General features: G+C 42.6%; 2 protein-coding genes across 5 annotated transcripts in view; one reads left to right on the top strand and one right to left on the bottom strand.

The window, feature by feature from the left end:
• Window positions 1-1,171: 1,171 nt before the first annotated feature.
• Window positions 1,172-11,269, bottom strand: ARMC10 (armadillo repeat containing 10). Of its 4 annotated transcripts, XM_075144720.1 has the most exons (7): window positions 11,122-11,268; window positions 10,335-10,377; window positions 8,495-8,646; window positions 7,237-7,371; window positions 5,802-5,978; window positions 4,650-4,721; window positions 1,172-3,374 (listed from the first exon to the last, which is right to left on the bottom strand). In XM_075144720.1, exons 3-7 carry the CDS (start codon window positions 8,609-8,611, stop codon window positions 3,120-3,122), a joined length of 756 nt encoding a protein of 251 aa, XP_075000821.1. In that variant the 5' UTR covers window positions 8,612-8,646; window positions 10,335-10,377; window positions 11,122-11,268; the 3' UTR covers window positions 1,172-3,119. The 4 variants fall into 4 exon arrangements, with proteins under 4 accessions (XP_075000821.1, XP_075000811.1, XP_075000830.1 ...); XM_075144710.1 differs by lacking the exon at window positions 10,335-10,377 and having other exon boundaries at window positions 10,511-11,269; XM_075144729.1 differs by lacking the exon at window positions 10,335-10,377 and having other exon boundaries at window positions 10,562-11,269.
• FBXL13 (F-box and leucine rich repeat protein 13) overlaps window positions 11,080-12,207 on the top strand; it is an 88,113-nt gene continuing 86,985 nt past the window's right edge. Inside the window, 1 exon segment of the mRNA XM_075140608.1 lies at window positions 11,080-11,154. Within this exon segment, the coding sequence (XP_074996709.1) occupies window positions 11,080-11,154 (75 nt within the window).

Genomic DNA, 12,207 nt, shown 5'->3' with positions numbered 1-12,207 from the left:
AGGACCCAGCACTTGGCCTTGTTAAACCTCATACAGTTGGCCTCAGCCCATCGATCCAGCCTGTCCAGGTCCCTCTGCAGAGCCTTCCTACCCTCCAGCAGATCAACACCCCCGCCCAGCTTGGTGTCATCTGCAAACTTACTGAGGGAGCACTCGATCCCCTCACCAGATCGTTGATAAAGATATTGAGTAAGACCAGCCCCAAAACTGAGCCCTGGAGAACACCGCTCGTGACCGGCCGCCAACTGGATTTAACTCCGTTCACCACAACTCTCTGGGCTCGGCCGTCCAGCCAGTTTTTTACCCAGCGAAGAGTGCACCTGTCTGAGCCATGAGCCGCCAACTTCTCTAGGAGAATGCTGTGGGAGACAGTGTCAAAGGCTTTACTGAAGTCCAGGTAGACCACATCCACTGCCTTTCCCTCATCCACGAGGCGGGTCACCTGGTCATAGAAGGAGATCAGGTTGGTCATGCAGGACCTGCCCTTCCATGAAGCCGTGCTGGCTGGGCCTGATCCCCTGGTTGTCCCAGACATGGCTCGTGAGTGCCCTCAAAACGAACCGCTCCATGATCTTCCCCGGCATCGAGGTCAGGCTGACCGGCCTGTAGTTCCCCGGATCCTCCTTCCGGCCCTTCTTGTAGATGGGCGTCACATTGGCAAGCCAATATAATGCATATTACATGTTCATAATATTGTGGAGGACACCAAGCTGCAGGATGTTTTGGGTACTTTGAAGGACATAGTTAAAATTGAAGGTTTGGGGTTTTTTTCAGTTTTCAAAATCATTTGTACTTTCTGTAGAAAGTACATTCTGTACTTTAGAAAGAAAGAATGAAACTAAAATACAGAATACCTAGATAAGCAGCCACATAGCAGAGAAGTATTGATTTACAAGGATCAGAGACTACATGTCAGTCATGGCATATGTTTTGTTTTGTATCTATTCATTCACAGCATTTGTATGTAGAACGGTGACTGTTACGCATTGCTTGGTGCTGGTAAGATTCCATCTAGGGTGTAGGGTGGGGGATAAAAAAATTAAAGCACACTTGTGTGAAAACACTTTGGAGAGTCTTACATGATTTCAAAACATCTCAATAGCATTGTTCTATGAAGAAAGCATTTAAAAATAGCTCTTTTTAGACAAGAAAAGTACGACTGAGACAACACTGTAACAAGTTTTCATGTATTTTTAGAAAAGGGGACAATGGTCACTTGTTTCTGTCAGCTATCAAAGCAAAGGATAAGAGATCAAATTTAATTATCAAAAAGATGATGTTTGAAAAACTTACTTTTAGGTTGGAGAGAGAGGGACATCTAGACATCTCCATTGCTGAGCTTAAGAAAACATACAGATGTATCAGATATACCTAGAACAGAGTAGTTTAAGGTCTTGTGTCAGAAGAGAAAGGTGGGATTGGTAAATTCTTAGTGTCTAACGTAGCCTTTGTTTTTGTTAAATACAGAAGCAGAAAAAAAATCAATCTACAAAAAGTGGCAAAACATTAAGTGATTGTAATTTGCTTACTACAAAATGAACAGTGTTTTTGGAGCAGGGGGAAGGAGAAAGGTAAGTTCACTGTCAATGCAGCGATTGTCAGGGTTCTAATGGGAATCATGCCAACTTCTGTTTCTGCCTTAATTGTATTCCTGAGGAGTTAAAACTACCTATGTAGGTAAATTAGATACATGTAGCTTTAGCCTTGTATTGATCAGGGCATAGATATGTTGTATTTTCAAGGTCACGTTTTTTCTTGCCATTTTAGCTAAGCTGTCTACTGAAAATAAGTATCTACTGAATTACAGAGAGAGACGAGAGTAATATTTTACTAAGAGCAGAGTGGGTATGTTAACTTAGAAAGATAAAGCATCTGGTAACAGTTTAGGTAATACAGGTCTCTTAAAAATGGTATAAGGTGGAAAACTTGTTTTCTAGCCTTTACATCTGACACTTTTTTTACTTCATGATACGGTGTTCAGGAAGTTTTAGTAGTCTTGTTTTAGTATAAAGCATCTTCTATTACATTTTATGTTCATCAATGAAACTTCCTTCAGGTTCTTTTACAATGATGTTTATATGTACTCTATTTCATTTTGAATTAACGCTGCATTAATGACTAAAACTTCATGGGGGCTAACTCAACAGAAGCACTTACTCCGATGTCATTCCAGTTGCAGAGAAAAAGGAGTAAAACTCTCCAAGGAAAGCGGGCTCGAGGGCTGCTACAGAACAGGAAGCTTTTGTAAAAATATGTATGATACTGCTCTTGTAGACTTTTTTATAAAGATAAGAATGTTGAATTGCAGTTGCAGATAATCTTTGACTCATAATAAAATATTTTGAAAAATATGTATGCTTTCCTTAATGTGACAATTTTAAAGCAAGATAAGATCCTTTTGATTTTTTTCAAGTGTGGAAACTTTGCACTGTTGTGGTTAACTGCACTGCAGTTTGGCTAAATGGATATACTAAGCATATGAGAATGTAATTTTAGAATATATTCTGTGCAGGTAAGGTGAAAAAACATAGGCTGGGTAACTTTAATAGGCAGCTTTCATTGAAAACACTAATTTTTTAGGAAGCCAATGATAGTTTGGTATTGTTTTTATTTAATATTTTCTAAGATTTGCCTGCACCCATTTAGTAGATACCAGATTAATAAAATGTAAATGCCTAATCTCTAATTCCTAAATCTTTAATGATATAGAGGTATTTGTTCAACAGCTGTAAATATTTAAGGCAACAAAAATTCTTTATGACATTGAGAAGAATATTTCAATTGACGTTACTCATCCATTTAAAATGTTCACTGTGTGTATGAAAAGTTTTCATGTTTTAAACTATTCTGCCCCCTTTCTGTATGTGTACCAGCTGTACAGTCGTTTCTCAGTACTAATTAAGCTATTGCTTTTATCTCGCTTGTAGAAGAAATCTGTTATACTCTCTACATTAAATACATTGCATTCTCTTTTGTAGTAACTGATTTGTGCCTAGTAATATGGTAGTATTCAGTAATTTTTTTCATTGTTTTTTTTGTTTGTTGGTTGGCGTTTTTTTAGCATAGCATTCTTAAGATTAGATATTTTCATCAGATCAGTCTGTTTTTTTAAAAAATCACTATTGTGTTAATATTCTCACAACTTGCTCTTTCACTTCTGTATCAGGGTGATGCAATAAAGATGCCAGTTTCTGAGCGAATGGGGTAGAGTCCCTGCAGAGTGTAAAGAAAATTGAATCTTCGCTGTATTGGTCCTGAATCATGGTGCTGTCTTCATTGTTCATGTTCTTTTTCAAGTTTGCTGCAAACGCCAGGGCTCTAAGCAGAATATCTCTGTTTATACAAGCGTCAAAAAGTAACAGCAATGATGGCACCTAGGATTTTCAAGAAATAATTCATACTTAATCACCAGCATTAAGTACATGTAACTAAATCTCCTAACTTTAAAAAAATGGAGAAAAAAATCTGCACCTAAACCAAACAGAAACCCTATGAACTACCAGAACTCCATATGCTGTGAAAGCATGCCAGAAACTTGCACAGCATGCACATTTCCTCTTTAGAAAAGACTGGCTTGTGCATTACAAGCTAATAAATGCGTTGTACTTTCAATCTCCAAAATGTGGCTGTCTGGAAAATTCCCATTTGGAAGAGAGGGTCTGCTTTCCTTCTCAATAACGTTGCTTTTGCCCTCTGCAGTGGTCTGAATGTTTTTATGTAAGCCCATCTGATAAATGAGAGATTTTTCTCACTTTTAACGGAGAACTGAATATTCAGCTACCCTAATCTTGTTTTAATAATGAGAAGCCGGTGGTATATAGACTAGCTGTGCTCATGGCAGCTCAAAAATAAAAGCCACTGCATGTTTTAAGAAACTTTGGGGAGGGGGAGGAGGATGCAGCACCATTCCAGTCCCTGACTCTTCGTTGTGGTGTGAGGAAAAGATAAGTGAAATAAACCTGTATGCCAAGGCCAGCAGAAGCAAATGTCAGATAAAGTTCTCCACGAAGACATGTGAAGTAAATGCAGAGGGAAAGTTCACTTACAGTGCTTAGATTCAACAGTTTTATGGCTGCATTTGAGTAAAGGGGTGGGGATTTCAATGGAATTTGGTTTTCTTAGGTACAGTATGTTAGCTATAGAAACAGCTGTTGAGAAGGATCATTTACAGTACTGGTTGTATTTGATGTTTGTACCCAGTCTTCAATCTATATACTGGCTGCATGTCTGGAACTGAGGTTTTGGGTTTGTTTTTGAAACTTAGCAGGGTACCTTATATATATTACACACAAAAGTTCATGGTACTACCCCTTTGGTGGAAAGGGAAGGTGAGATCAGGCTTCTGCAAGTTGTCACTGATCATTTGGAATAGTACACAGGAAGTATGACCAACTGTCTTCAAGTGCATAGGCCCTGTGACTGTCCTTCTGCAAGTACGGTATCTGTATTACACTACGCTCTGGAAGAAAGCTAGCCTGTGACAGAATGTACGCTTCTAGCTCCTAATTCTAACCAAGTACTGCCTAGAATTTTACTCTGGAGTTGCATATATACTTCTAATACATTAAAATTCTTCTAATGCATGCATATATCTACACACATACACATGTATAAATGCTAGAAATATAATGAAACAGCAAGAACCTTACTTGAGCTCTGAGAAGATGTCTTGTCATGGCTGGGTTTGCAGATAAGTTCACAAGTACTTTCAAAACTTGAATCTGAAACGAGGAACATACAAGTTCACTGCAAGCTCCAAAAACAAGTACAGCAGTGATGGGCATCAATAATGTCAGTGTTGACTTGGAGAGGAAAAGGTAGAATGGGTCAACTAACATCTTGAGTTGTGCATTTCAGTCTTTGGTATAGGAAAAAACAGACTTTATGGAGTCACTAGCATGTATGTACTAAGTATAGATATTTTAGAAGCAAATTCAGTTTGCCTTAAACATCAAAATAACGCAAGATTATACACAGCTTGCAGTAGGCAAAATATGTAATATTTTTTAAATATACAGAGGATGGTTAAGTACTGTATTTAAAATGTGATCAGAAGCATATAGAAATACACCTTTGTACTTTCCTGGACCTTGTGACTAATCTTTTAAGTAAACACTAGGGAAAGACCAAATGCTATTTATTATACTTAAGTAAAATAGGCCTGCTAAGTTTAGTGGAAATTTGTGTTTTGGAAAACTAGTTTTGATCTAATAGAGCAACTGAGTACATTGATGATGGCACTGCGACATTTTGAATAAACACTGACTTTGGTCCCTATTTGAAGCTTTTATCTTCTTTCAATATTACAATAATTCACAAATAAGCACAATTTCCCATTGCAGTCACTAGGGTTGCAAGAAATGTAATAAGCATAAGGGAACAGAAATCTGTAACTGAGGTTATCGCTGCTTGCATGTTTCCCTAGAGATGTTCATGCACCAGTGAAGCCTTTCACATGCAGATCCTCCTTGCTCTGTGATGCAGTAGCAATGTTTAGCGAGCAGAAGAGAATTCTGGAGTTGCTATAGCAAAGGCGTAGGGCAATAGCAGTGCACACAGCACTGGCTTGGTAGAGCTCTAGCCCAACAGTTCCACTATCAAGATTCCCTTCCTCCCCTCTTCCTGAATTTACATCAAGAAAATAATATAGACCCATATTTTACGGATTGTAAGTACTATCTGCTATCATTAATGAATATTTGATTTTCTAAGCACAGCCTAAACCATTTTACAAAAAACAGTGAAAAGGAGGCAAGTAAAGCAGCTTCATAAATGGTTTGTAACAAGACACTAGCCAGTACCTGTGTCCTTTCAGTTCCTTCTGAAAGCAAATGAAGAAAGCATGGAATTGAGTTTATCATCTTATGGTGGTAGTCAGTGGTAACAGACATATTTGTCAACAATCTGAGTCCAGCTAGCTGCAGATCAGAGTTCAGGGGAGCTGACTCAACATTCCTACAAACTTGTGTAATATATACCTGGGGGAAAAGGGAAGGAGATAAAAAGAGAAGACATATTTTGATACAAGCAGATTTTCTATTCACAAATAACGTCAGTAGCGTAAATGCCTCTTGAACACTGCTGGCTGAATACATAACCTGATCAAGGCTCTTGGAAACAATTACTTTTTTGTTTTGTTTTGAATATATTCAAACATTCTATTGGCACGACAGAAGCAGACGTTACGCTCTGAAAACTCAAATTGCTTTGACTCCATCTCTGAAGCGGCACATTTGCTTTAAGGAGTTATTTCAAAAATCACTTACAGCAACTAATGTCTTCTTACATGTTGAGAACAAGCTAAGGACAAGTCTTGGAATGAAACTCTTTCTTCCAACCATGTGGCCCATTCACTGGAGTACTCCTCAGGAACAGTGATGACAATTGACATTAACAACTACTTTTTACCAGATTTTCTTCTGGACGACAGTATACAACAAATCTTGGAGTCTTAACTAAGAAAAAATTACTTTGCCTTTACCAAAGGAGTTGTTTTCTACCTATATGCCTACATAGATATTTGCTGTTGGCAAGCACTACTTTAAAGTTGCTCAGCACTAAAGATGCTGCGAACTACCACGTACAGTCAAACTGCCTTTTTATCAAGCTGATGAACAAACTAGCAAAAATCTTCAAATCTGCGTCAGCTCACTGCTTGTACACTTCTTGATCTATTGATTAATCTGATAATATCAAAAGTGGATGCTTTTTTGATGGTTGGTCCTTTCACATCCATACCATCTACTATATTTACCAGCGGGACTTGTTATCTTTATTACACACTATTCTTTTAAGATGAAAGTATCACCCTGAAAAATTGGTCTTATACAAACCCAGGGGATCAATTACTGTCTTCTTTTCCCTCGCCTAAGGAGTCTTGCTAAGTTCAGTCTGCAATCCATCCTATTAAACAACCACTGCTGATGTTCTAGCCATGTTTGGAAATCATCTTGCCTCACATAACTTCACTATAAACTTAGCAGCACAATCTCTGTTTAACAGCATTTGATGAAAGCTGAACACAAACTGCCTAGTTTCCTAACTGTCTTTTAAAAAAGTGCCAGTGATGCAGTGCATTTTTAAGTTATCCTTTTGGCCTTGGGACGCACAGATCTTCCAGATCTGCTGACTCCTATGTCTAACATCAAAACATTTTGGCATCCTGGCTTGTATTTAACAAATATGCTGAAAGTCCTGTGTCTCAACTACTTTGATCTTTCCCTTTAAGAAACTTACCTGTATCTCTTCCTGATTTTTAATATTCATACTCAAATTATTAAGTGCATTTAGTGCTTTTTCTTTAACTTTGGGGACGCAATCTGAGAGCATCCCTCCAATAATAGAAAGGCCATCCAAATTTCGGATTATATCCTGAAATATAAAACAGATATTTAATAAGATTGTTAAAAAATTAAAGGCTTTTCCTCAAAGTTTCCATTTTAATGCAAATAGAATGTGACAATGAAGACTTCCAGAATAGACTACTCTGTTTAAAGAGAAAGTGTTAGCAGATATTGCTTTATTGCTTCCATTGAAATTAAGAATAATCCTGCTTAGGGCTTGACAATGGCACAACACCTTTACTTTTAAAATTTGGCCTGCAAAGCATGCTTAAAGCATTCTAGATTATAAAGAATCAAAGGTAATTATTGCATAATGAGTTTATAGAATAGCTGAGCCAGGTCACCGTACCTAGAAGTCCGGACTGAACAGAACAGACTTTCAAGATGCAGCTTTATATTATTATGAGTAGAAGTTCTAAAACTTTATCTTTCTTCTCCATTACACTCGATACTTAGACTCTGACCATCAACAAAAAAAAACCATGTACAGTTTTCAAGAAAATGAAAAATGGGCCAATGGGCCTTGGTATTCAGTTACATTCTGTTCTGAGAGATTTATATTAAAAAAACAGTTTTGAGAAGCTGTCGTAAGTACCATACAAAAAGAAAAAAAAAGAAAAAGGAAAAAAAAGGGTGGGACCCTGGAGGTTAAACCTTTACAGAGGCATAAAAATCTGCATCCAGCTCAAAGTTTTTCTGCATCATCATTTCCAATTGATTCAGAAACCTGGATAGTTGGAAAGTTGCTAAGATGTAAATGGCATACAACTTTGTAAAGACAAAAAATTAAATTACTTCAGTAAATTTCAGATCTGATCCTTAAAGTATTTAACCCTTCTCCAATTCAACCCTTTCATTAACATTACATAACTGTAAGCAACAGAAGATATAAAGATATTTACAGCACTTTGAAAATATAGAACTCTGTACAGACTTTAAGTTGTACACACATTAAGCTTAGATAAATTTTGTGAAGCTGGTAAATTATATTATTTGGGCTAGCAGAAATTAAGGCATAGACATAAAATGGATTTTAGAACACAAGCTATCGTAGCTCTCAGTCCTGTGTCACTCTTCAGCAAAACAGCACTTCTCATCTTCCATACTGACGGGTATTGAAACACTGTTGTTTTCTACCAAACAATACTTACTTGATTTACAGAGAAGGCAGCACTGTTGCTGAGAGTGATTAAAGCTTGCTCTTGAATTAATGGATCATCTGTGGCCTGGAGCAAACGAATAAGTTTCTGTAGAGCATCCGCATCCATGCTATGGGTTGACACTGGAGGACTGTTGTCTGTAACTGTTTACAAATTAAATACTTGATACAAAGTTTAAGACATTTCACTTAGTTACCACTTAACATTTTTTACAAAGCTGAGGTTTACCTCTCAGTTGTAGGATGCATTGTTCTAAGTTTGATTGTACCCAACCATCATATCATGGCAAAAAGACTGTGTTTTACAACAGCCGGACTTCCGTTCTTTTTCCTGAGTCCTTTCACTACCTCTTTTCAAAGTAGAAAATAAAAGGAATACATAATAAGAGCGTGGGGGTACTATTTGGTTAACCAACAGCAAACTTCCCCTTCAAAACTATTAGGAATATTCACCAAACATGGTAATTTTTTTTTCCTTGTGTTGCCTGAAATGAAATGTGGAAAATCTGTCTGGACGCTGTAGGAAAAGAAAATAAAACTTCCGACTTGCAGACTACTGCTTCCAGAAATTATGATAATGATGTTTTGCTAGTATCCTGAGGTCCTTTGACAAAGTAACAGCCACAATGTTAAGAATGGCGTCAGTCGTCCAACCGAGGAAGGCTGTTCCTGAGTCAGAATGATGTTATGGACTACCTGGCTTTCATAAAAGGGTGACACAAATGCCATCAAAGACCATTTTCAGCCAAGTTGGAGGCAGAACTATTTAGCTAGCTGAATGGCCTGAAAACCCGATCTATGACTACCGGATTAGTCATAGATGACTCGAGATGACTTCTGAGAAGCTAACCAGTCCTTTATAATTCCACATATTTGCTGCCACCATCTCACCAGGCAAAACACCAGAGTATTCTTTGGGGGAAAAAAAAAAAAAAGAGGTCAAAGTTAATTATGACAATCCAAAAGCTAGCTTGAAAAACAAAATTGTTTTTTATCCTCATCTCATCCTTATCTAAACACCTTGTTTAGCTTTGAATTATAGGGGGAACACAACTTTAATAACAGAACAGCAAATCAGCCCATTAAGTAAATACTGATTGGACATACGCTTTAGGGGACTTAAAAAAATAAATTAGGCTATTTTAAAAAATCAAATATGCTCTAGAGACGTTTAAAAACGTCGCATGGCAATTAGCGGGCCGGTAAGCAGTACAGGGGCACCGCCTCATGCCGGGAGCAGACGTGCCCCCGAGGCCACCGGCGGGCAGCGGCCCGGAGCCGCGCTCCAGAGGCGCGGGCAACGCCCGGCGGGGGCTGGAACCCCCCCGGGCCCCGCCACGGCTGCGCGGGGCCTCCTCCGCGCTCACCGGCACAGCCGAGGCCCGGCCGCGGCCGCGCAGCGGCGCCCCCGCCTGCCCTGCGCCTCACCTGAGGGCGGGCCCCGGGCGGCCCCGGCCGCGGCCTGCTGCCCCCGCCGGCCGCCCGCCGCCAGCCGCCACAGGCAGTAGCAGGCGCCCGCTCCGAGCACAATCGCCGCCGCTCTCACCGCCGCCCCCCGCGGCTCCACCATTTCCCCCGGCCGCGGCGCCCGCGTCAGCCCCCGCCCACCCGGCGCGGCGCAGCTCCGGCCCTCCCTTCCCTGCGGCAGCCGGGCGCGGAGGCCCACGGCTCTGCCCTGCTGGGGCCGCCCGGGGTGCTGACCCGGGGGAGCCCTCAGCCTGCCGGGGTGCGGCGAGGCGCCGGTCCACGTAGCCAGGATGCGATGCAGCTTTTGTTTCAAAGGAGAAAAGCACCCGCGCCCCCAAGGCAGTCTGACCACCTGCACCACGTACCGAAACGGGCTTCCCCCTCGGGAAGGCTGCTGCAGCCAGGTGCCTGGGAGGAACATAAAAATGCACTTTTTTTTAGCTACTCAGCTATTTATAAAGACATTAATTAGACCACACAACCCTCCTAAAAATCTATTTGAAGTTTTAACAAAATACAGCAATATATTAAAAATACATACGCTGAAAACATTTGCCTCGGGGGGACGTACACCTGCTGGCCAAATCCTTACCCTGCTAGCGCTGTCTGTGCTTGTCGGCTTGAAATACTACTGCAAGGCCATGGCTCCTCAGCTGCCGACTTAGCTGCTGCCCTCCCGGATACCTAACGCCTGCACGTGTGCTGGGCCTCCCTGCTGCACACCGGCAGCGCCAGAAAACAGCGGCAGCGCTTAGCTGGGCTGAAGGTCAGGCTAGGGTGGTGAGCCAAAGCACCGGCGAGGAAATCCTGGTGGTGCAGGGCTGGAGGGCTCCCTGGGACCAGAGAGGTAACTGCTAGATACCGCTCTCCCTGCCTCTCGGTACGTGAAAGCCTTTCTACTGCTCCTTGCCCCACTCGATGGGGCCGCGGGGAGCAGGCTAGGGTGGACGCGGGTGCGCAGCTGCCCGTGGAGCAGGGACAGGGTGCCTGTCCCAGGTGGCTGCAGGTGCGGCGCAGGCCGCTGGCAGAGGGCGGCAGCGAGGCCCGGGCAGCTCCAGGCCGCAGGCCCGTTGCTACGCGACCGCCGCCGCAGCTGGGCCCAGTGCCGCCATGGCGTCCCTCAGGACCGCAAGCCCCGAGCTCCGAGCTTACTTCAGCCGCCACAACCTCCTCGACGTCTATGAGGTACCGGCGGCAGACCCCGCGAAGGCGGGCGGCTGGCGCATCGCTGGCCCCCACTATAGCGAGCACCGGGAAACGACCACCTCCCTGGACCCCCGGCTCCTCTCCGCCCAGCCCTGCCCCGCGGCCCCACTTTCTGCGCAGGCGCTGCCGCTGCCGCTGGCGGCGGGGAGGGGGGAAGGGACGCCCCGAGTGTGGCGGGGTGGGCCTGCGCTATGGTAGGGCCTGCGGGCGCGGGCGGCAGCCCTCTCAGCCGTCCCTGGCCTTCCACCAGCCGGCTCGCTGGTCGGCAGCCTGGTCCCCGCTGGAGCCGGTGGGACCACAGCCTCACCCGGTAGCATCCGTGGGCTGGGAGGCGATCCCCCCCCCTCGGCAGCTTCCCGGTACCGGCTCGTTGGGTCCCTCGGCGTTGGCCACTGTGTTTCACACCCCTAACGCTGCTCTCTGCTGGTGTGGGGCATGTGTTTGTTCTTCTCCTTTGGTTAATGGCTTGCTTCAAACAATTTATGAAAGCTTTGAAAATAGGAACAGGATGGAACAAGGTAATTCTGCTTCTTAATCCTCATTTAAACTCACACGTTGACTGAAATGAAGGCAAACACAGTGAACTGCACTGGCACCTTCCCTAGGTTTGCTTAAGTTTTTCCATTTTAAGTGCAGAAGTACCTCTAGATTTCAGCTGCATACTTCCCTCCTTTGTGAGCGCTGCGGCTACAATCTGCGGTTTTTAATGGACTGTCAAAGGTAAAGATGGCGGTGGACCACGTTTTGGTTATTGGTACAATAAATATTAGATATTTATTGGCCCAGGAGTAAATAAACTTCCATGAAATGTTAGAGAGTAAAACTGTCACCATGTGAAAGATTGTGGGGGAAAGAGAGTTGGTGGGTTTGCTGTTAGGATTCTTACCTTACTGTCTGTATTTCTTTAGTTTCCTCCCTGTTTATCTCTGTCACGTTCACCTCTGCCTGTTTCAAAATCTGCAGCAGCTGTTTTTCAGTTTCCTTGAAACAAAGAAAGGCACAATGTACAAATACAAGTTTAAGAGACATCCT

Source organism: Calonectris borealis, chromosome 1 (genome assembly GCF_964195595.1).
Source record: "Calonectris borealis chromosome 1, bCalBor7.hap1.2, whole genome shotgun sequence".
NCBI classification, from domain to species: domain Eukaryota; kingdom Metazoa; phylum Chordata; class Aves; order Procellariiformes; family Procellariidae; genus Calonectris; species Calonectris borealis.
The sequence above is the reverse complement of the archived record's forward strand: the minus strand, read 5'-3'. Positions and strand labels throughout refer to the sequence as shown.

Coding starts and splice junctions, on each gene's coding strand:
- ARMC10 (XM_075144710.1), bottom strand. CDS start 8,611: ATGGATGCGGATGCTCTACAGAAACTTATTCGTTTGCTCCAGGCCACA. Junction 7,372..8,494: donor CTGCCTTCTCTGTAAATCAA/GTAAGTATTGTT, acceptor TTTATATTTCAG/GATATAATCCGAAATTTGGA. Junction 5,979..7,236: donor AAAATCAGGAAGAGATACAG/GTAAGTTTCTTA, acceptor CTTTTCCCCCAG/GTATATATTACACAAGTTTG.